Source organism: Vigna umbellata, chromosome 5 (assembly GCF_029865625.1).
Source record: "Vigna umbellata cultivar VRB3 chromosome 5, Vumbellata_1.0, whole genome shotgun sequence".
Taxonomy (NCBI): domain Eukaryota; kingdom Viridiplantae; phylum Streptophyta; class Magnoliopsida; order Fabales; family Fabaceae; genus Vigna; species Vigna umbellata.
Window position 1 is genome coordinate 17,563,697 of NC_142169.1, and position 25,659 is coordinate 17,589,355.

At 34.3% G+C, this 25,659-nt stretch overlaps 1 protein-coding gene across 2 annotated transcripts; it reads right to left on the reverse strand.

The window, feature by feature from the left end:
- Positions 1–1,754: 1,754 nt before the first annotated feature.
- LOC124831516 (ARM repeat superfamily protein) lies at positions 1,755–22,285 on the reverse strand. Of its 2 annotated transcripts, none has more exons than XM_047305529.2 (24): positions 21,759–22,285; positions 21,068–21,166; positions 20,708–20,932; positions 20,486–20,605; positions 20,191–20,274; positions 20,055–20,114; positions 17,582–17,710; positions 17,259–17,320; positions 16,857–16,913; positions 13,019–13,139; positions 12,440–12,574; positions 8,795–8,875; positions 8,488–8,601; positions 8,307–8,386; positions 8,019–8,154; positions 7,563–7,712; positions 6,577–6,662; positions 5,773–5,960; positions 5,597–5,689; positions 5,071–5,258; positions 4,784–4,895; positions 4,218–4,375; positions 3,526–3,642; positions 1,755–2,455 (listed from the first exon to the last, which is right to left on the reverse strand). In XM_047305529.2, exons 1-24 carry the CDS (start codon positions 21,972–21,974, stop codon positions 2,231–2,233), a joined length of 3,036 nt encoding a protein of 1,011 aa, XP_047161485.1. In that variant the 5' UTR covers positions 21,975–22,285; the 3' UTR covers positions 1,755–2,230. The 2 variants fall into 2 exon arrangements, with proteins under 2 accessions (XP_047161485.1, XP_047161484.1); XM_047305528.2 differs by having other exon boundaries at positions 12,428–12,574.
- Positions 22,286–25,659: the final 3,374 nt, after the last annotated feature.

Genomic DNA, 25,659 nt, shown 5'->3' on the forward strand with positions numbered 1-25,659 from the left:
AAAAGCCTAAATAATTTTTAAGAACCAATTCTTGATACCAATTTTTGGATAAAAAACTTAATAATAGACAAAGTGCGATTGGATCAAACACTTATTAATAAAACAACACTATAACTAGTTGTCATCACGATTCGATTGTGACTAAATCCACTTAACCTACATTAACCTACATTACAAGATAAGATAATTGATGACACCACTTATGCTAAAACATTTTAGGACCTTCTAAAATGTATTCCCATTGATACTTAAAGAGCTTCTTTTGAGCATCATCTTGTCAAATCACTATTCTCGTATTTTGCCAACGACTCTCAACTCCTTCATCTAGCATTTACTTCTTAACCGTGAGTTTAGCTTCTAAATCTCCTCCTTATTCATAGACGCTATAATGATATTGTCTACTTACTACAAAAGATAAACTTGGGAATTTCCTCCGCCTTTTAACGATAAACAAGAATCATAAGGACTTTTATTATACCCTCAAAAGATGATGAACCCAAAGAATATCTTGTATTGTTAGCTTGGATATTGCTTAAAACCATACAACAATCTCCACAATCTGCAAATCCAATTTTTAGTCTCTCGAAACCTTCAAATTGAGACATTAGAATATCCTCCTAAATGCTCTCATGGCGATCTTAACATCAAGCTACTCTTACTATGACACAAGTACAAACAAAACTCTGATGGACAATTCACCACTCTCTTGGAGTAGATGCTCCATATGCATTTTGAGGTGACTCACTATTGAGGAGGGATCCATCTTTATGTTAGATGTAGACGAGATAACATATAACTTATATTAAGAATTATATAAGGTAAGGTGACTCGAAAAATTTAACTGAGTCTTACATTAAATAGGCATGAAATATTCTTATTGAAATGTGGAGAGTCAAAACATGAGATGTTCATAATGATGAAATCTTCTTAGTGAACTATAAACTCCTTATAGATTAACTTTAATAATAATATTTTTAGAAAATATTTCAAAGTTAATAAAAATTAAAAATAACAATATTATAAGGTGAGAAAAAAAACGATACTTCAATAAAAAAAATTACATATTTGTATGCCTTTCAATATCCCTATTAAGAGTTAAGAAACTGAAAGTATTTGTTAGTTACGCAATTAAGCTGGTGATTCTATTACATTACTAGGATCAATTTTGTTTTTCTATGAAATTCTAATATATTGATTTTTCTGAGAAGTTCAAGAATGAGTAGATACAATTGTAAGGGAAATAAAACTATATATTAAGAATGAAATTATTATTAATAAAATAGTTCATTTATTTTAAAAGAAACTATCATCTATGTCAATATCCGTAGTTACACCCACCATTATGCCATTGCTAGTACAAAAGCTATCAATCTATGCTTCATTTTCAATATTCATTACCACGCCGCCATGCTTGCTAATGAATTCTCAGCATAAATAAATCCCTATATCATAATGTCTTCTCAAAGAACTTTAAATCCCAAATTCTAGACCTCATAATGTTTATTTAATAACAGGGCTAATTAATTGCTTGTTGATTTTGAGTGCGGCCATGAAAAGTGAGAACTAGTGTGGGGAGTTGCTTGCTACTTGTACAGTGTTAAATGAAAAGCTTAAATTGTTCTTTATTACAGTGGGTCTTGAACCATGGAATTATGATTTTTTAATTGCAATACCATGTAATTAGATTTATGAACTTCCAGACACTAAGAAAGCAACTTTAGCAAATAAAAAAGCAATAGTTTAAAGAAAATATATGACAAAGCTTTCATAAATTAATTTATACATATACTAATTGTAAGAATATAAATGTATATCTATGAAGAAGTGTTTTCCTCATAGTACAATGAAATGACTGTAGAATATAAGTGTCATTAATTTTTTTTCCTTCAAAAACCTGCAGTTCCATATGCGGATGATCCTTAATGGATATCCTGTACAATTTGAAAAAAGGGGGCATCTATCCTAACCTGATTCTTAAGGGCCAAAATTGTGGGCATATACTGTACAGTGGACAAAATACAGAAAAATAGTAATGGAATATGGGAAGGCACTTTAGATGGTAGGGCACCACAGTTGACCATACGCGCATCTATACATATCTCATCAATTTACAACAAAATAATACAGGTACCCTTACCATTTGGGGAAGACCAAAGGTGCCTCATCAACTCTTAAACCTGCATGCTGAAACGCATCAGATAAATCCGAAACAAAAATGTTCATCCAGTGCTCAAGTTAAATTTGGAATATTTCGGTGAGCATCAGCAAATTCCCGAACCAGCCGCTTTAGAACTCTGCCACCCTTCCCTTGCATATGTCCGAAATCGCTCTTTAATCCATCAGAATTCTTGCTCTCAAGATAATCAGAGGCTGCATCAGCAAGTGCCTTTGACCAAAGTGGCACTATGGCCTCTGCTTCTCCATGGTTTAGGTATTCAGCAGGAAGAGCCTGAACCTGAAATCATAAATTGTCAATCGAGTAAGCAATTGTTGAAAAGAAATGAAAGTCACAAACTAATAAGACTACAAAGGTAAAATAGACAGTAACGATATACTGTGTATGATAGGTGAAAATATATTACAAAATTAGTTGTTAGTTGGGTTGTTAGGTTGAGTGAGTCTTTCTTTATATAGTGGGGGGTCTTTGCAGGCAGGAGATGTTTTTTGGATGTTTAGAGAATTGTTGACAGGACCATTACCATCCTGTGTGAAGGGAACTTTGTCCCTTGGAGGCATTCTTCCTATTCTGGGTGCCTAGAATCAATAATACCATATCTTTTCAGTGAGTTTTGGTGTTTTACAGTAGTTTGCTTGGGTTCCTCTACCTAGGAACCTAACAGTAACAGGTTTATACCACAATAAACCACTTAAGAAATAACTGGTACAATATACTAATCTAATTAATCCCACCTTCAAATTACATTAACCTATACTTCCAAAACAACACTTAACCACATACTTTTCCAGATTGTCCAAGAGTCCAACATGTTAAGTAATTGAGCTTGAACATTCTCCCATTCTTCCAAATTCAAACTTCATCCTTAACTTTTAGATTATACATTTAAAAAGAAGAATTTGCTTAAACTCGTAATTGAACATTACTAGGCTATATTGCTTGTTTGATGAACTAGAGTTTGGATGAAATAATCCATAAACACCTTATTGTTTGCAGCCAAATCAACTGGCTACAACCTGATGCACCCGGTTATCTTGACCATACGTCACGTGAGAATTTCACAGCCAATTCAAGTCAGATCAAAAGAAGTCAACAAGAACTTAAATTGACAATATGCTCGATCCAACCATTCATAGTCAAAATATAAAATGTTCTAAATGATGTAGGGAGAAAAGAAATCAATGATCACATAAAGCTTTTATAAGGCTCGTGAAAAGAAGAAATTTAAAAAGAAAATCAAACATTAACTACTGGTTTCTTTATATAAGGAAAAACAAACAAATTATCAAATCGTAAAGGTGACATGATAACTAAACATGCAAACAAAAAGGAATGGAAGAGAGAGAGACCGCGTACTGCAGCCAGCCATGAAGTGTTTGCCAGCAAAGTATAGCCTTCCATGTTGTTCTTTCAGATAGTGTGCAAATTGCTGCTAGTTGTTGCAAAATTGTTGCGCACTTATGAACCTATCATGTAAAAAACAATTCTTTTAGCCATGCATCGACCAAAGCTAAAAGCCTTCATGCATTAGGCTAAAAGAACAATTAGGGATTAAACAAACAAATGAAGTTAGGGTGAGGGAAAAGGAGAAACCAATATCAGAAAACTTTCAGATACTTTTAGGTTATTTACGAATATCCGAAGACACCAATACTGCAAGGAAAAAGTCAGTTATATTTTCAATTTTCAAGTGAGGGATGAACTGCAGAATAAAAACCTGACTAAAGCGACTGATGAATGGGGGTCTGAAAACCTATTTTTCAAATGTAAACAGCTTTGCTTAACCTATTACAGCTTTTGTGAATCATAGAAAAACCACAAGAAATTTTGTTTTTTTTCTTTAAAAAAAACAGATGTTTAGCCCATAGTTGACCAAGGTCCTGCACAAAAATGGTAGAACTAAAATAATTTGTGCAGGCAACAAAGACTCTTCTTTTTGCGACACCAAACTTCATCCTACCAGCATCAATTTCTCAAGATTTTGCCATATTTCCTGAGAATATGAAAAAAATTCACATACAAGGATAGTCTAGAAATTTACCCGAGACATTGCAGACACACCCAGTAAAGCATAAACCACATTAGATACAAGCCCCTCACCACTGTGAGATATAACGTGAATGGCTGTGATGTTGAATGATCCCTCAGTAATACAATTCATACATTCTAACAGAGAGAGAAGGCCCACATCTAAAAAACCTGAAGAGTAAGGAAAATGACAGTCAATGAACTACAAAGTACTGAGTAAAAGGAATGAGACATCATCATACACTAAACCATATATGGACAAATAAATCTAGTCAATAGTACACCAAGCTTCATAACACAGACAAATAAAACATCAAAAAATTTAAATTAACATATAAAAAGAAGGCAACTATAAAGTCAAATAAATATCAAAATCACTGTTCTAGAATTTACTAAAATGTTGCAATTTATTCCTAAAGTTGGTTTGGCTACATGATTTTTATAGACATTTCATGATATTTTTCATTTTCTTGCATTCTTATACTTCAATTTTAGTATCATTTCCCCTACACAGAAGAAATGGTTTTACATTTAAAATAAACAAGATCACAACAAAAAAGCAATATAAACTTTTCTTACAAGATAAATATGACATTGCAGCAAGCGCTGCACCACGGTGCATGGCTGTGCAACATATAGCTGCCTTTTGGATAGAAACTTCAAGAAGAGAAGCACATGCTGATAGGGCATCCTGTGATACATCCTCTATCAGGTAAGGACATGGAGAGTTCATTTTTACAACAGCAATTAAATCTAACCAAAATATTAGTAAAACAATTCAAAACAATTTCTTCAACCTCATTGAAAACTCTGGACCCCTACTTCCACGAAAGAAAAAAAAAACAAGCAAACAGAATGAAGAAGACCTTGTTACTGGATCGGATAAATGTTGATGCAAAATTGGTGTAGGCCTCCACTAAGTCAGGTTCTTGGTCACATATGTAGGAGGAAGTTAGGGCCATTACAGAAGCTGCATGAGTAAATCTTTCAAACAAAGTAACAAATAAAGGTCCATACTCCTCTAGGTGACCAAATTCTTCAATGACAATGGAAGCTGAAAATATTGTTTGCATAAGCAAATTAGTAAAGGCTCACTGCACCAACCCAGAAGGTGCCGCACAACATTATCAGAATATGGAAATACACACCAATAAGATTGTTACAGGATTACAGCATCCCAATCATGCTTTCTTGATTCAGAATCACAAAGATACAAGCCTTTAATGTAAATACCAGCTAAAAAAATTATTTTCACAAATTATTCATAAACAGTACTCTGCCAAAGCCATCAAAGATTTAACAAAAGCTTCAACCAGTAGAAAATGACAAAGTATATTGGTCCAGGCAAGATAGGTTATTAAAGAAAAAAGAGATATCATAAAAAATCCATACCAGTTCTTATATAACATTCATGACTTTGGAACAAAACAAAATTTGTTGAAAGCAAGTCCATCACCTTGGGCAGTAATGTCACAAAATGTTGACCTGCACAACATTTAAAAGAATAAATATATTTATCACAAGAGGAACTCTTGAACTCTTAAAATATCTGTCAAAGGTAGGTAAACCTGAAGATTGAACAGCTAGTGAAAGAGCTCGGCAAGCTGCTACAGATAAATTTCCATTCTCCATATGCTCAGAGCCAAAAATTTTCTCCAAGATTGGCCAGAAAACCCTTAGCAGTGAAAGTATTGAGTCATCTGCAGCAGGTTCAGTTGCCACGGATATGGAAAGATGACTGAATACAGTTCCAATTCTGAATTTAAGGGATTATATATGAGAGAAAGAACAAACACAACATTTTTATAGTTTCAAATACAAAAAGACCAAATATTAGTGACAATGGAACAGGTATAACAAGTTATGGAAAAAAATTTAAAGAAACTCAATCTTGCAAGCAAAACTCTCTTCTGTTTGCAAAATGTGGAGCAAAAGCAAGACTTGTAAGATTGACAAATTGATAGTCTCTAGACAAAAGATGTCAATGAAAATAATGTTTCTTCTTCTGCTTTTGCTGAAAGCTTGGAATTTGGAAACATAGAATTGGAAGTGTTTCTATTGACAGGTTGAAAATCATCACCGCACAACCAGAGGGTGAGGGACAGAGTTAATCATGTAGACAAACAATTAAAAAGTACAAGGGGATAGGGAGTGATATCCATAAAAATGAAAGACAAATTTAAAAAGAATAAATACTGATTGAGAACAAGATTTGATATACAAATTCTACACCAGAAACTTGCTTACAAGTCCAAATTTATTTTTTTTCAAAAACATGAGTAAGAAAACCTGAAAACAACCTGTCATCTAGTAAAATTAATTTAACTGGTTCAAGGGTTTAACAATTCTAGACACACTATTCATAAGCATACCTGTGCAACCCTCTAGAGGCAGCATTTAAAACCTGTGTATAAGAAGCAGGGTTCTGTTTAAGAGACAGGCTGATTTCGGGATCAACCTGAAAATGCAAAATGATATCCAAAAATTCAAAGTTCACATACACAGAAAATCCATCAAGAAATTTTATAATGGAAAAAGCCGTTACAGCAGATCATCAAGAAATTTCATTCCCAGAACTGTAATAGGTACAATTTCTTCAACTTGTGCCTATGGTGACAAAAACTTTTGCAGGGAAAGAGAAAGATACAGAAGGATGGGGCAAAAACAGGGTAAGAACAGAATAGAGACAAACAGGAGGTCAAAGAAACTGCACAGCACTTGCTTATCATTTCAATCTTACATACCGTTTTAATTCTGCTCCCTATGATAGAAGCAACCTACCTTATTTATAGACAGCTAACAATGAACAGAAGTTAACTAACATCCTTGCTTTATTTACACTTACATATTATATGGACAATTTAAATGTTCAGCTGGAGAAAGTATCATAATGCTCCTATTTGGCTTTGGAGCGTAAGTGTATAACTCCTTTGTATCAAATAAAACTCTTCCAGTAACTATAGTAGGGTGTTATCAGCTAGCTGTAACTGACTTGATTAGTTTAATCACTTGTACTATTCCATCTATAATAAACATACATTTTCTCTTCATCACTTTGATATCAATAAAAGCTATTTTTTTTTTAAATTTTTCTGTTTTATCAAACTTTATTTTTTCAACTTCATGGCCAAAGTAAAATTGGTTTTCTGCCATAGAAGAAACAGATAATCTGCTGTTAAAAGAGAGGCAAGAAAGTCATGGTTGTCTTCGAAAGCAAAAGTAGGATTGGAACAAAAAAGGTAGTGCTATTTCTTTATAATTATGTTTTTTATGAAAACAATTATCAATAGTGCTGGTAAAAGTAGGTTTCACACAATCAAAATCAATAAACAGACAAGATGGGAAAAGGAAAGCTCACAAGTTTCCCAATAGCTTCATAGCTAGATGAAAGCAATCTAGCCAATAAATTGTTCTTTAGTTCCCGATTGGACACAGAACCAAGAACCAGACTTATTGCATGCATAACTTCTTCCTCATCTTCCAAAGACAAATTCCATTTCTCTAAACCCTACAGCAACAAGATAACTTGAATGTCAATAGTTGAATCCATAGTTCAGCAAGTACGAAAAGGATTCTATGCACTGATCTTGGAAGTTAGAGAAATAGTATAAAACTAAATCCATTAATTTAATGTAAAACAAGATGCTGAGAATCTTTAGCCACATACATTATGCATATATGGTAACAGAAGTGTAACAATTGTAGAGACAAAAAAGGATATTGACAGAAACTCATGCAAACTATGCATCATTGAAGTTAAAACACGGTATCATCATCCATATATTTACTCTTCTGCAAGGACAGAGTAACATACCTCTCCTATCCACATTAAAATTTCTAAATTTGAAGGCTCATAAATTACTACAGAAGCATCTTCACAGACTTTTCGCAAGGCAGATGCACAAGCATTTGAAGATAGAGATTCTGAAATCCCAATAGCAAGAAATAATCTGAAAGTAGAAATGTTTGTAGCACATGAATATGCGAATACCGAATACTGAAAATTTTCCTTCAGCAGTTAGTTATCTAGTTTGACACAAAAAAAAACTTAACCCATTAATCATGAATACCATGGAAAAATGAAGTTTTGTGGTGTACTCACAGCAAGGATCTAAAATTTTCCTTAAAAGCAGATATCCACTTGGAATATGAACCAACAACATCTGCCAGAGATCTGTATACCTATAAATAGAACACCTTTGAACAAACATGAAAAGAGAGGAATACTGCTTAAAAATAAATGCCGCAAATAGAGAGAATGGAAGAGTTCATATATAACTCACAATGCAAATGAAACCCTTCAAGCCATCAGAAGGTTTAATGGATAACATGGTCACCAACTGCATAACTACAGAGAAATCATAACTTTGGCCATCCTGTATGATTACATCAGCCACCTGGAGTAAAGGAAGTGTTGCCTTAAATAACATGTGTATAGAACAACATATGACCACAAACAGTGTTATTTTCCAGGAAAGAAAAGTGTCAACAATGAGATCCAGAATTTATCACTTTCACATTATTTCATGCCAGATAAGTAGTTAAGAGGTCAATAAAGAAACCCAGGTAAATGCAGCAAGTGCTACTCACAGCATTAAGAGCAAATAGTTTGCTTTCCACTTCCTTCCAAGGGATTGATAGATTTTGAGATGCCCACCCACCAATAAAGAGCTGTAAAGACAAAGACATTATTATTGAGAATTGAGAGTTTAGTGACTAAATAAATTGACATGATGCACCAGTGATAATAACCATAATCAATAGTTGTTTGAGAATATAGCCTGAAACTAGGTAACAAACTATTTTCCATTTGAAAACTTAGATGAACAACTCTCTAGTAATTTGCAAATTTTTTCCACCAAATTACATAGGCAATGATTAAACTTTAACACTACTCATATAAAATATACTTTAAAGCTAACTTAACCCTATAAAACTAACAAAGTGAGGTGGGTTTGCACCTACTTATTATAACTTGACCATATTTCAAGTCAATGTTGGATTTCCAATAACTACTAACATGGAAGCACAAGTATTAAACTACGAATGAGTCAGAAGATAGGAACCTGGTTCTGCTTTTGTTGGAAGTCCTACATCGACTAGAGATAAGGCCAATTTAGAGTATATATATGGATGCAAACCTCACCTTACAAGCCGGTTTTGTAAGGTTAAGTTAGGCTTAAAGTCCACTTCTTAACATAGTATCAGAGCCACGGGTTAGAGTCTATCCTAGCGAAATTTATGTTTGTTAGGCATATCATTCCACCTACTATTGGGCCGCTATTGGACCACCCATTAATGTCTTGTTCCACGAACGAGATGTATATACCTCGACGTGAGGGGTGTGTTGGAAGTCCCACATCGACTAGAGATAAAGCCAATTTAGAATATATAAGTGGGTGCAAATCTCACCTTACAAGCACTGATTGGGAGTTTCAATTCAGGATGTTCGTGCAAGGGAAGGCATGTGAGGTCATGTTGATGGGTCCTCCTCTAAACCCACCACCATGGCTGAGTTGGCTACTTGGGAGATGAAGGATGCTCAGGTTCTTTCTTGGCTTTTGGGGCCCATTGAGCCTCTAATGGTCAATAACCTGCATTCATTTTCAACTGCCAAAGACATGTGGAATGATCTCAAATTCGTTTTCAATTAGGAACATTTTGCCAAATACTTTCAGTTGGAATTGGACATAGCCAATTATAGTCAGGCTAATTTCTCTATTCAAGAATATTATTTTGGTTTCCTAATAAGGGTTTCTTCTCAGCATGTCGCTGCCCTTGTTTCTTCTCCATGTCTTTGTCCTTGTTTCTTCTCCATGTCGCTGCCCCACCTTTTCCGCCAAGTCATTTTGCACTCGCGACCCATTATACAAAAAGCAGCCGCCATGGGCTGCCATGAGAAACCCCACATCACCATCGCCTTCTGGTGGCGAAAAGCTTCAAAATCGCCACCGATTTCTTATAACACTAGTTTTGAGAGATCCACATATATTACAGTCCACAGATCCCAAAATAAAACTGTGTTCAGAGTCTAACTTTTACCATTGGGCAATATTTAGATAAGATATCACTAACATCAATTTCCAACTGATCATGAAACCTTGGAGAAGAAACCAAAGTTCACCAGATGTTGCCCAAGCATAATTTTTTTCATTAAGCTAATTGAGAAAAATACAAAAGAATACAAAATGAATTTAAGATAGTGAATTTCCTTGTCTTTGGAAATCGTATTTATAATGACATTGGAGATTCCAGATACAATGAATGAGACGAAGGAGAAGAGATGAAAGATCATATTTATAAACTAGATATAGCACAATGCACACAAAAAGCTGCTCAAAACTATCTATTTAAGATGACTTATTCTAACACTCCCCTCAAGTTGGTGCATACAAATTATATGCGCTAAGTTCGAAACATATAAATTCAATCTGAGTTCCTCTTAGGATTTTGTTAAAACATCTCCAAGTTGATCATTTGATCCAAAAAACTTAGTAACAATTTCTTTGGACATCAATTTTTCTTGAATGAAATGACAATCAACTAATCAACTTCTATGTGTTTAGTCCTCTCCTCGAACACGGGATTGGAAGTAATGAAATAGCAACTTGGCTGTTACAATACATCTTCATTTGTTGAATCTCACAAAAATCTAATTCTTGGAGGCACTATTTTACTCATATAAGCTCGAAGTGAGAGATGTCATTGACCTATCTTCAGCAGTTGATCGGGCAACTTTATTTTTTTCTTGCTTTTGAAAGAGATAATATTCACCTGTCTTGCCATTAATTTCTAATTTAGATCCACAGGACGATCTACTAATTTACAATCAATAATATTTGTCTCTTCTAGAATATCAAGAGCATATTTTTTTTGAGAGGATTGTGAACCCAACCATGGTAGTGTGGAAACCCATGTGCAACACCCACTTCAGAAGTATGATAAAGAGGTTGTGTGGGGAGCATGAGGTAGTTTCTACCTACAAGGCTAGTGGGGTTGGTAGTCCCTTCAAGGGACGTTTGTGATCCAGTTGTCACCAAAACAAAATGTGATGAACAACAATGGAAGATGGCAACCAGTGGCCAAACAACAATTCTTCCTCATGCAACACAATCACAAGTATAGTAGGATTCACATGCTTTAATACCAACTTAAGAAAAATATATTTGAGACAATATTCATATATAGACAAATAGTATGGTTAGCCAGATCCTAAGAACCCCATGTAATAGTCAATGGAATGTTGTGGTATGCATCCTTTGATACAAAAAGAATGCACCAAGTCATAGTTGGTTTGTCATTCTGAAATAGATCGAGTGTATGATCACCATCAGATAGGAGATCTAGTTCAAGATATTATGTTCCATTGGTGGGAACTTCATTTCTTGGAGGAGCAAGAAGCGAAAAATAGTTGCTAAATCCAATGTTGAACCTGAGCATTGAGCTATGGCAAAAGTTCCAAGCATGCTGATATGGCTAGAAAACTTCTCCATTAGTTAATATTTGGATATACACAAGATACTCAAGTAATATATGACAATGAAGCTTGTCATTCACACATCAAGCCCAATCTTTCATGAGAGGACTAAACATTGAAATTTATTGTCATTTTGAGACAAGGTACTCTTTCAAGAAATCATCACTAACTTTGTCAACTGCAATGACCAGCTCGCAGACATGCTCACTAAATGCATGAAGACCTCATATTGAACACATTTGTAACAAGCTTGATTCATGACACATACACTCCAATTTGAGGGGACTAAAAGACATGATTTGGTCTTAGCAATTAAGGAAATATGTAGTACAGCTGATAATTAGGGATATTCTCCAACATTAGTCATTACTAACTTTGCTATATTATACTTTAAATGACTATAAATAAAGCGTTAACAAGTATGATCAAACACACAAAATTCAGAACAGCAAAGAAACTCTTTAGAATGAAATCTTCATTTTTATTTCTCAGTAATAGTAATGTTCATTGATGATATAAAATTTCAAATTTAAAAACACCAAAAGTTTAAATGAAATCTTATTTTATGACTTGTATCTATCACTATAAATAGTATCCATTCACAATCTTCCAATATGATCATACAAATTTAAAATTAGTGATTATCATTGTTATCGTATATTTAGATAATTGATACCAACAATAAGCCTATGACATAAAACCACGCCCAGGAAACCAAGTCAATAAAGAAAGAAAAGAAATCATACTTTCCAAAGCACCTTTTGCATAAACGTAGCAGATCCTAACAGGTGGCATATATCCACCAAAAGTTCTACTAGGTTCATCCTGAAATGGATAAGACCATCAGGCAAATCAACTACTCTTCCGTCATCATTGTATGTACAATCATCCACCTGTTAAGCACCCAGAGGAGAAGAAAAGGCAATTTACTCAAAAGACTCAATCAATACAGGGAAGCTAACAAAGGATAATTAGCGAAGAGATCAACAATTAATTTAAACACTTTAATAGGTTATGCTCACAAACAAGGGGAATACTATAGTAAATATTTGTTTCCATAAGTGGTACGTTGATCTTTTAACTGGGACAGAGATCCAACTTTCATAAAATATAGACTTTAGATTAGAACACAACCAATGTTAGGTGAATTTCCTTCACTCTCTTCTAATTGAAAAAAGAGACAGTTTGAAGATAATTTTTAAAGTAGAAAATCCCATGCTAGAAATGCAAATAGAATCCATCCCTACCCTGCAAGCCCAAAAGCAAGAACAGAAAAGAGAGTAACATTGAATTAATCCATGCCCGTATTGAAAACATGCAAATAGCCAGGAACAAACCTGAGAACGCAATAACAGTGAATCAAGTAATGTTGAGAAGACAGGAGAAAAAATGTCTTCCATATGTTTTCTACTTTTTGCACCATCTTCAATGCCAAGTATATAACCTGCAAGAGTAGACCTGTAACAAGATATGTTGTGCTCATGATAAGTGTGTTACTAAACAACAGCAAAGAAAGAATAAAAAAATAAAGGCTTCTAGTCTCTGCATATCAGCACACAACATAATACCCCATAGTTTTTAGCATAAATAATCAGTAAGAACAGTCTCATAAATCCTAAACATTCCAAAAATATCATTACGCTTAATGAAAGTATACCAACAAAGATGTTACAGAAACACTCGCAGAAAATCCTATAGGAATTGGAATTTACTATAGAAATAGTAGGAAATTCTAGAGAATAATCCTCTTATTACAATAAAATAGTGCAGGAACTTCAGAAACATCACAAATCGCGAATTCGTCCTTGCACCAGCCCCTTACGACCTAGGATGCATCAACCATGGCAAACAATAGGGAAATCCCAATTTCTTTGCAAAACCCTAAAATCGAAAAATCCCAATTTCGTTTTGCTTTTGTTTTGCAATTGTGGAACCACGGGCTGATTCTTCATCACCCACTTTGCGCCACTTAAGTACCACCCTTCGTTCAATCAAAGGCACAGCACAATCCAACCATGGTTCCTTGTGGTGTTCTGGATTTTGCCACCACCACTTGCTTTCATCTTCTATTTTCTTGTGCACAACCACTGGGTCTTTATGCTTTTTTTTTTTGAACCTTCACTATGACTAAACTGTTTAGACCTGTTTTCTCAAAAACTGTCCTAGCTGATTCGACCCTTTGTTCATGGTAGCTATAAAGAATCCCGAAAGTATGCAGGGCCTTCAGGAGTGGCAGTCAGAAATCACGTTTGGTAACAGTTTCCCACCCAAACATAATGAAGTTTTTGGGTTACTGCTATGATGATGTGGAGTTTCTCCTAGTGTATGAATTCAAGCCAAAGAGAAGCTTGGAGACTCATCTATTGTTGGAGAAATAATAACACAGAACCTTTGCCTTGGGACACTCGACTGAAAATAACTATTGGTGTAGCTCAGGGTTTGTCTTATCTTGTTACCAACTATTTGTATCAGTTTCCAGCTACTCAAGGAATTTCACCACCAAACCATGGGTTGAAGGTTGGTCATGGTGTGAGGGGAGTGTGTTTCTAGTGAGATTCAGAATTTCAATCAACAATCTCTCCAGCCCCTTTCAGATGTGTATTGGTTTGTTTTCTCTGAAAATATTGGACTCTTCATTCAGTTACTTTAATGGGTCAATTCCCAATAATTTGGGAAATCTATCAAGTCTTGGACATCCTTCATTATTTTGTCAATCAGTCACATTGTACAATGCAAATCAAAGTCTCTATTGTCACTCAGTAGCCATGTGTGTTACTCATAACAGCATCACTACCAGCACCATAGTCTTCTTCTTCCCTGCATATGGGTTCTCATTGCCTCTCCAATTTTTTCGAACCCTTGCATCTCTTGTGGAGAAGTCTTTTGAAGAACCAGATCTTCCACCTTCACAGTTTGTCATCGGCACGCCATCATTCCCATTGTTCGTAGTGAGGAGGAGTATGTTTCAACCATCACAAGCCCTCATCAGTTACTGATGACAATTTAGTCCCTGTAATTTATCGCTTTCAGTCATTGCAGGCCCCATCCGTTATTGATGGCGATTTAGTCCCTGTAATTTGTCGCTTTTAGCCCTTACTTGGTAGCAATCCAGTCCCTGCAATTTGTCGCTATCCACTAACCACTGTCATTTGTTTGATGCACACTCTTGAAGACATGTCATATATTTCAGGAGGAGTTTCTTTGGCTACGCAAGTTCGTGAGTCCAATTTGGTTTATAAACATTCTCTCTCAATTGTCTAACATGTTTTCTAATTGGCGGCAGGCAGCGATGGACGGTGGTGGGCAACAGCGGACTGTGGCGCCGGACAGATGCTACGAGACAGAAACCAAAGCGGGATCAACCCGTTCTGATACCAACTTGAGAATTGAACTATAAAATAATTCTATAGGGCTTAATTGATCCCTCTCATAATCTTCTATTTATAAGAATAAATTGATACAAGAGTACATGATAAATAAGGTAACCCTAGACACATTATAATCATGATAAATAGGATAACCCTTGACACAATATAATGATGATAAAATAGGATAAATATCCTAACAAGCTACGCAAGTTTGTGAGTCCAATTTGGTTTATAAACATTCTCTTTCAATTGTCTGAAGCATACGTGCATCTTGTTCTAAGTCGAAGTTCCCACTTCTATTGTCTCATTCAAGACAAGTTGATTTTGTTGGATCAAATGACCAACTTACATATGTATTGACCAAGTTCCTAAAGTGATCTCAGATTGAGTTTATCTATTCCAAGCTTGGTTCATTAAATGTTTATGCTCCAACTTGAGAGGGAGTGTTAGAATAATTACCTTGTGTGTGAGTTGTGTATTAGTTGGGTATGAGTTGTGTGTGAGTGTTTTCCATTTTAGTCTTATTTGTCTTCCATTGTCATAATCCAATAAATAAAGGATGAAAAAGAAGGGTGAAATAAGCTCTTCACTTGTCTAATACAGATCCACTTCTCTCTAGTTTTAATCTCAATACTTGGGAAAAAAGGATCTAACATAATTTCCAAGTTGATACGACTCACTCTAGAACTTGAATTTAACTAAGTTCAAGAACCATTTGCTTTAATTTTGACAAATGTGGATAACCCAAGAAATCATGCAAAAGTTTAGTAGGAGTGGCAAGGCATGACAAGATGATTTGGTCTCAATTACAATCCTTTACACTCATGTCCTTTGCCAATTAGTTGACCCATACTATGCTTCTGTATAACAAATGAATTAGCATCAAAGGTTACATATCAGTTTAATGAATTAGTTAATTGATTTAAAGAGATAAGGTTAAAGGGGCATGCACGAACAAACAAAATAGAATTTTAAGTTTAAAGAAGGAGAAAGGGGCATGCACGAACAAACCAAATAGAATTTTAAGTTTAAAGAAGGAGAAAGGGGCATGCACAAGGGATCACCTATGATTTAGGGGGTGTCATATCTAAATTTTTTACTGTTCAGGCATGGATAATAACAGCCAATGGATTCAAGGCAACAAAGGTAGAGACATGGTAGTGATTTCTCTAAAAAACCTAAGTACCAATTGAAGAACAGATGTTCATTTTAGACTAAAATTTGGACAAACTGTAAACCGCATGCATCACACCATTCATCTAGAATATGGTAGTGCTTTCGAAAATATTAGACCCATTATTAACCAAACCATGGCTTGAATTCCTTCAACCTTGTCTTCTGCTTCATCCTCATTTGTAGCTTCTTCGATTTTGCAACCACTAAAGCACAGGACCACACTTTTATTTACAAATTTTGGAGGGCAAACATACAAAACAACTGCTAACAGCACCTAACAAGTGGAACATGATCATTTTGATACTTGTATATACAACACAATATCACTGGTAAAAACTATTCAGAAAGAAGCTCCTTAAGTTTTCTATCCTTGAAGAGAAACACAGTGAACGAGAAAAGAGATGGTGCAGAGAGGGGTCCCACAGTATAATGGTGATCGTGGCAAGGTGAGCAACTCCAGTTAATGGACAGAGCTCAAGGGATATCAGGCGTAACCTAATCCCTAAACAAGGACAGTGAGTGTTCTACCACAAACTAGAGGGGGTGTGCATCATAAGAAAACCTCCTGGATACCTACCTAATGTATTTTTCCCAATAAACAAGTTGTAAAGCCTTACTAAAATTGCATTACCAAAACTGAAGTGTTGAGTCTGCAATCTCCCAATCTTCACTTGAAAATGCCACGCAGCTGTTAGCATATTAAAACAGGTTAATATCAACACCAACCAAATCTATAATAAAATACACACAAGCTGACTAGAAATATGCAAAAAACAATAACATCGTAAGAAAGCATCTTTCCAAGTATGTTAATACAAGATCCCAAATTTTAAATCTTAGTTTGAGTAATTACCAAACACTTGTATACTGTATATTATTGTATTTAAAGAAAGGACATCTTAGATCCACTAACTACACTGCATTAAGAGTTCATATCATATGTAATAAACCCTAAAATCCTAGATCTCTTCAAAACCAAAGAGGAGTAAATTCCTAAAGCAAGTAAAAATTCTAAACAGATTGTTGAGATTACCTCAAGAGGGCATCTGTAAGGGCCAGAGCTTCTGCACTTGCCTCAACAATCAGAGATGGAGCCTAGCATACATTTAACAACTTGTCAAATTGGCACATGAATTGTTTGGTTTGCACATAATGGAAAAATTTAATGAGTGATAATAAGTTAGCAACCATGTGTAATTGAGTTCTCCCTATCTATCAATCATGTAAAATCAAACAAACGATAGCCATCATTAGTATGAGTTTATGTTAACAAAGCCATTTAAATGGACAGGTAGACAGCACATAGAAAAATGTTTGCAGCAAGGATTTTGGAAATCCTAGAGAACTCATACTTACAGCCTGCCCAATTTCTGACAACAAGCACGCGAGGCCACCAATTACTTTCATGTCTCCCCTAGTAAGAGCTGGAAAAAGAAGTACTTCCTTTAAATATTGTACCCTGCATAACAAAATTTGGGGTACTCCCTAAAGAAAACCCAAAAGTCAGAATCAATGGATCGCCCATATAGAAACACTATGCATGGCAATATAAGGTGAGAAAAAATAAACTAGTTTAACTAAGTAAATTCTCCAAATTTAGTTAAATTTATGTAGAAAAAATTACACACATAAATCCAGAAAAGTTCTAGCCTCATGCAATAATAATAGTAATAAAATCATTGTTTTTGTGTGTAGTCTTTATCACCAATGGCATAAAGAAAGCATAGTGGGAACATAATTTTGAATATACCCCTAGCAACACTGAAAGGTGAAGAGAGGCTGGGAAGAGTGATTCAGAAAAGCACGGAAAAAAAAAATCTCAACCAGAGGTATTATCTTTGTAAAAGAAAAACCAACTGGCTGCTCAAAGCAAAGTCTTTTGCTCTCACTGTGTTTTCAGTTGTAAGCTAAAATAACAGTTAAATACACTAATGAAAAGGGCCTATAGTCCAACTGCCTCCCTTATATATGTCATACGATTTCCTGGAAGTTCAACTCAATAAAGAAAGAAAAAGGCATAAAAGTAGGACTCCATTAGCATCCCATTTGAGAGGCACATACATAAAGAGGGAATGAACGAGAGCCAAAATATGAGACTATGACCCAAAATCTAAAATCCCCAAAAAAGTAAGCCAAGAAAATAAAGGATATCCTAATTTTATATAAACCAAGCCTCTGAAATGTGTCAACTCTGTGCCATGATTAGTCAAATCCAATTTTAAATTCTTCCAATGCTACATTGATTATTTTATAGGTCATCACCATGTTTTGAATTTCAGTTCATAATATTGATATTGCATCGTTCATGCTTACACAGCTAATTTGTAAGCATGATCATAAGGTATGCAGTGTAATCTAGAAACTAGAAATGGCTATGAAGCTTCCATGGCAGATTTCAGTGGCAGACTTTCGCTGGCCTTTTCAACATGGTGGTGGCGAACCAGGTCTCACATGATGGCAAATAGCAGCCATGTTAGGTGATGCAGAGTGACAGTTCTGAAAGGCCATGACAGAAACTAAAGACCATGTGGCACTTGTCTGCCTAAGGAAGAGGAAGCCATATGTCAGCATGATGCAACCCAGTGCAAGGCACTTAAAACCCTAATCTTTCAAGAGTTGATTTTGCTGTGAGTTTGTAATTGTAAAGTGTTTTGTGCAAACTTGTTGATAGTGGATCGAGTTATTCTAAGATTAAATAACTGAGACTAGATGTAGGATCAATGGATCTGAAACTGTATAAATATTCTATGGTGTAATTGTTTTTTCTTTATCTTCTTTCCTTGTGTTGCTATCCATTCTTGTATGACTCTTGATTCACAAATTAAATTGCATTTAGTATTTTAAATTAAAAAGAACTTGAAGAAATTTTACAAAGTTTCAAACCCAATTCACCCAGTCTTGGTTTAGTGTAGCCATCAATTCTTTTCTAACAATTTGAATTTCTAGACATGATATTATCATTAACGATATGGTTGTCTTTCATTACTTTTAGCATTACAATTATACTTTTGTATCTTTTTTAATTATCTATAAGTTAATACTGAATTTTCTTCCATGATGCTTCTTCCATATTTCATTACAGTTTCAGGTTTTTCAAATAATGGATTTTTACCTTCTAATATGTTTTCCTCAATTTAAAGCATTACTTGTTTTCTTAACAATCATATAATAATTCATCATTGTTGAAGATCCCAAACTAACTAGAAATATGAGCAAATTATATATATATATATATATATATATATATATATATATATATATATATATATATATATATATATATATATAACTTGATACAAACCTCACCTTTTGGATGGTTGAATTAAGCTTAAACCTCACTTTCTAAGACCCAACTTCCATTATACAATAAGCACCCAAAAAACTATATAAGTGGCCCTTAATGATCAATAATAGCTTGCTAAACTGCCCTAGCATAAGAAACCTTTGTAAATAACCATCAATTTAACTGTTATGATGAACCTCTTAACCCTAAACAAGAAACAGTCCAGGTGCTTGAGTGTTCTATTTGACTATTATAGGCCAATCACACATCCATCCTGAAATACAGATAGTATGAGAGCATAGCTTTAAACTTAAAAAATAGCCAGTGTATTTACGTTTGAGTATTTTAAGGACCTAACAACACTAAAATCTAGTAGAAAACTTTAAGTCTAGAACATATTATAAATTCTACGAGAATGAGAAAGTAAATCAAGAACATACATGTAGACTAGTACAATGACATCTTTAAAATAATTAAAGACATGTACACTTAAGCCAAACAGATTAATACTAATGAAAGATGTTCCAACAAGTTGGGCAACCTTACCTCGTGTTTAGTCACAAGTTCAACAAGAACTTCAATGGCTAGATCAAATGATAATGAAACCTACACAGAATGTGATACAAATTAATCCGATTAGTCATAAATGATCATCTTAAGAATCAAGTGAGAACTGGAATACCTGCAATGAATTGAACAAAAAATTTAGAAGTGGGTGTGCCGGCAATGTTCCAGGAGATATCTCTGAGAAGCAACCTGCTTTAACCTGAACAAATGATGACCATATTAGAATAAACTCGTGACAACAGAAAGTTTTTAGGAAAGATGAATATTCACTTCAAATAAGACAGAAGAGAAGAGAATCAAAGTAAAAGATGTCTTATTGATATAACCATGCTTAAAGCAAAGCAACATAAAAGTATGCACGCACAGAAAAAATGCAAAAACACGAATGAGTCATCAGAACAATGGCGCACCCAACTCAATAAGCAACGTAGAATTTTCCTGTTCCTTTCCTGTTGTTGCACAGAACCATCAAAATTTATTTCAGACTGCTGCAGCAAGAACTCAAGAACCATAGGTGTATGGGAGAGAAGCTGTAAAACAGACATAAGAGTGCAGAAGTCAGAGTTAAAGAGACAGAATGCACACAAAAAAACATGGCATATATGAATGCATCAAAGCAAAAGTTTCTAAACCTCTTGGGTATAGTGGCTTTTGTGTAATGAACTAATTTTAGAGTCGATACGCTGGTTGTCAACAACTTCCTCTGGCAGGACAGTGAGCATCTCAAGGACAGCAATATTGCCATCAACTTGGCTTTGCAGATTCTGCAGACTGTAAAAGAGTTGCTCAATTGGGTTTCCATATGCAGCAACTTGAAGTACAAGTGCAGAGAGTGCAAGACAGATCTGTGTCAAAAGCTGTCATGGTAATAACAAAGAACAAGTTGAAATCAATTTGTTTTTAACACGAAGGGAAGACAGCTGAATGTCTGTACAGCACCTTCCTGAAAAGATTATCAGCAGAATAAAAAACAAAAAGGAAAAATAATGCACCTGAGGTGGACCAGTACTGAATCTTTTGACTGCAAGAAGAAGGGCATTTAATAAAGCATCTTTAACTCCTAACTGCAGTAGATAACCTTCATTTTGAATCTGTAAATTGAACCATGTAACATTCATCGCCAACGAATATTAAATCATATTAAATCGTCAGTCATGAAGATTATTTTATTTCTATTTTTCTTTCTAGAAGTGGTTCTTCATAGGTTAAAAAAATGTCCAGAGCTGAAAGAAATCAAAATCAACCTTAGGACATAAGTTATTGACAGCAGGTTGTCACTCACTGCTCATAGTGACTCGAAAATAAAAACATGATATTAAGTAGAAAACAAAATATCATAAAAGGGTGAAGAAAGCCAAGAAACAAGAACAATAAAAGAAGTCCCGAACTTCAATCTTTCTGCAAGTTTGACCTGTAGTGTAGAGTGTTTTTAGGAGACCTACTAATGGTAAGAAGTTTTTAAGAGACCTACTAATGGTAAGAAAATCGTTCAATATAACATGTCCACATCAACACTTCTATTACCTAACTGAATCACTCGAGTTCTTAATCCACAATAAACACACAACATAGTAATAATTAAGTAAAAGTGGAAATCTTAATTACCAAATCCATAGACATTGAAGAAATTGGAAGCTTTAGAGAGAGAAAGAGAAAAGCAGATTTGAGAGAGAGAGAGAGGACCTTGCGTTTGAGAATCTGCGCTGCAAAGAACTCGACCTCAAAATTGGAGGCGAGGGGGAGGTGGCGATCGGCGGTGAGGATGGCAGTGGCGACATCCCAGGCGGCATGGGTCTGTTGGAACTGAACGAGCCACTGATTGGCTGCGACGCGATTGCAGGATTGGGTATCGTGGTTGAGCACATGGACCGCCTCTGCCACCTTCATTGCCAGTTCCATGACGTTCTTGGCCTTTTAATTTTAGTTTGCTTAGAAAATTGAGGGAATAAGGAAAGAGAAAATGATTTTAGAAAATTAGAAAAAGAAAATTAGGAAAAAAAAGAGGAACAGATGGAAGAGAAACAGGGTGATGATGAGGATGCGACGCCTGGGACAACTGCAACGGATTCAGTTAACAGTTGTTTCCCTTTCATCGGACGGCTACGGGCTATGAGTGAGTGACAGAGCAGTGAAAGACGATTGAGGGTTTGGCTATGCTCCTCTACATCCCACCATACGCAACTCCTCTATTTTATAGATTCTTTTCCTCGTTCCCCCACTCCCCCACTCCCATCCAATTTCCACTACCTCTTTCTCTTTTTATGTTTAATCCTAGAGTAAAAGTAATAACTAGGGAAATTTTATTTGGAAAATAATGTCCTTTATAATTTGTTGTTAAATTTTATTGTAATTTTAAAATACTAAACATTCATTTTTATTCTTAAAAGATAATAGGTAGATTTCCTTAAAAATTTATAATATTTTGGTCCTGTAGTTTTATTACTTGACCACAGGGTCATTTTGATAGGATATATTACAAAATAATAGTGTCATGTGCTCTTATGTTCAAACATGTACAAGCATGTACAAGTACTAGGTTCACATTGAATTCATTAGATTGTACAAGTTGTCTTTTAGAAACAATAAAAAAATAATATAATTGATTACCTTTATTAAGTCAATACAAAATAATTTTTATATAAGGAAATTTGATTTATTATTATTATTATTATTATTTTGAGGACGTATAATTAAAGTTGAATAAAAGAACATATTTTTTTTAGGAGAAAAGCTATTTTGACAACATATTGTTCAAATATTCATGTGACAAAATAAAGAAAGATAATGTAGGAAGAAATTTTGGCTTGAGGTCCTAAGAAAGATTTATTGGAATAGTCGGTCTAGGGGGAGAAGGGGTTGAATAAAGCTTTAGACTCTTTTTTCACATAATTATATTAAATAATTTATTATGAAACATATAAAGCAACACACAAATTTATTTTGTATTATGGTTTATCTTTAATTTTTGGATTATGTTTAATTCTCTTTTAAAAAGTCTCACTACTAGACATATAATTCAATGGATCATCTTGGTAAGTTAAGATGAAAATATTCTCACAACACCTTAAATCAAATAATATTGAAACTTTATTCTGACGAATACACCTTTTGAATGTTAGTTTTCGTTTTGAAGAACTTATTTATTTTTATTTTGTTGAACTTGTTTGTTATTTTTTTTGTTTAAGAATTTTTTTAATTCGACATAAATTTAACGTCTCCTGATATGATGTTATTCGCGAATTCACGATTTTTGTACTAGTGAAATGTGTTGAAAAGTTTTTTTTATGCAAACAACCTCTTTGAAAAAGCAAAATGTCAATGTTGCAAATTTAGCAAGTTGCCTGAAGCCTTGTATTTTGCTATAAAAAAAAAGGAGAAAGAAGTCACACACATTCAATATTATGTCAATAGCATTCAATGCTTCTTGAAGCCTAAAAATTAGACATAAGAAGAAGTAATGCAAATGATGACCATCATAGTGGATACAAAAGTGTGCAATGATTATTTTTGTTCTTAAGCTTTTTACATAGAAACTTGTTTTGTTAATAAGGAAGGTTGAACTAATGAATGACAAATAAAGTCTTCAAATAAGAACATGCACAAGATGTTAAGATGTTAAGCTTGCAAGTCTTATAGTTGCGAGAAAGAATATTGTTGTGTTCACTAACAAACTAAAAGTTTTGTTTAACCTTGTAAACTTCAAAAGACGCAACCCTTTTATATTATACGTACCTCAAGTTCTTTTGAATGCAACCGAAACAATTTCTTTGTTTTAGCTAGGAGTAGCTTATTGTTAAAGAGTACTTGTGTTAGCTAGGAGTGATTATGAGCCAAAAAAATACTTGTTTATATCTTACAACAATAGTCTGCACAGTGGAACTCAATCAAGTGATTAAGAAGTGAATGTAACTTACGTTTTAAGATGAGCGAGTATAAACATATCTTGAGTAATTTCTTCATTTCCTTAACTTTGTATATTATATCTTATATTTATTGCTCTAACTTAAGAAAGTGAATTTTTCAAACTCAATTTTTGAAAATATTTGTCATTTGTCTAACGAGTATAAACTCATCATTTGGTTGCATATATTCAAATGACACATGCAAAAAAAAATTAAAACACAATTCAATCATCCCTTCTTACGTTTTACCTATTTTCATAGTCTGCATGTTTATTTTTTGAGAAGCAAAGTCTTGATTAGACAAGGCAAAAACTATGAGATGTTATATCATTTCTCAAATGAAGCACTAACATCTTGCATGATCTTCTTTGTACATAAAACACATTGTTTGACATATGTGATATATTCATGTTTTATACTTTATTGTGAAAAACATTTCTTTTAAGAAAAACTAGTATTTTTAGACTTTACTAATGTTGTCAAAACGGGTCACCCGACTCACCACATGTTGGTCACTTAGTAAGTCAATCCAACCTAGTTCACTTATTACCGAGTCAAAAAAATGTGAACTTAACCCGACCACGATTTGGTGGTTAAATAAGTTGACTCACTAGCTTACTTAATTACAAGTTTTTTTTCTTTAATTCCAAAAAAATTAACAACTTTTTTCAAATTCAAATATAAATAAACTTTAGTCCAAAATTATGTTAAACTTCAGAAACAATTCAAAATAAATAAAAATATACAATATAATTCGAAATCATCTCAAATTTCAAATACAATCTAAAACCAAGCATAAAAGGCAAAACAAATAAGTATCAATCAAGACATAATGAAAATATTAACAAACCCAAAAAGCTTGTTACTGATATAATCAATCAAGACTTAGTGAAAATATTTACTTACTCGAGTGATACCAAATTGTTAATGATGTGCAAAGACGACATAAAAGATGAAATATCAATCCAAAAGACTCCCCTTGAGCAACAAATATAGGAGGTTACTCCATATAAATCTATTCTTGCAAATTGTCGATGAGGAATGCATATTGACATCAAGTTGATCAAGAATGCGAATAGAGGTTGAGGAACAACTAACAACAGTTGTGGAGAATATTGGACAACGGTGGACTACCCAAAACTTCAACTATGATGACTTTGACAAATAAAATTACCATCAATAGTGAATGACGACCAGTAGTTGCGGACAACGACAAACTATAGGGACTAGAATGCCATTAGTAACTGATATGGGCCTTTAATGGCAGACAATAACAAACTGTAGGGACTAGATTGTCGTCAATAATAGATGGTGGCTTATAGTGACTGACAACAATAGACTGCATGGATTAAATTGGACCACAGAGAAATAGACTCCCCCTTACGGTGAACAAAAAAAATGTCAACGCGTCGATGATAAATATTGAAGGTGGAAAATCTGACTCTTTAAAAGAATGAGTTCCTTTATTCATCAAATCACCTAGAAACAAACTCCCCCTACGAGAGACGTCGGTGGACAAAGGCAACAAACAGTAGAAATAGTGATAAAGATACTATAGAGAACTCAAATTAGGAGAGAAAGAATGAGGTACTCAGACACAGGTGTTGAAAGACAAAGACCAACTAAGACGATCAAAATAGTGTTGCTAGTGGTCAAAATTGGAACTCCAACAATGGCAACGG

What these genes read in the sequence shown, in the direction of transcription:
- LOC124831516 (XM_047305528.2), bottom strand. Translation starts at nt 21,974, where the DNA reads ATGGAACTGGCAATGAAGGTGGCAGAGGCGGTCCATGTGCTCAACCAC. An exon ending in TGAAGGGTTTCATTTGCATT is followed by an intron (nt 8,387 to 8,487) that starts GTGAGTTATATA and finishes TTCTATTTATAG; the next exon opens with GTATACAGATCTCTGGCAGA. An exon ending in GCCTCTAGAGGGTTGCACAG is followed by an intron (nt 5,961 to 6,576) that starts GTATGCTTATGA and finishes CCTTAAATTCAG; the next exon opens with AATTGGAACTGTATTCAGTC.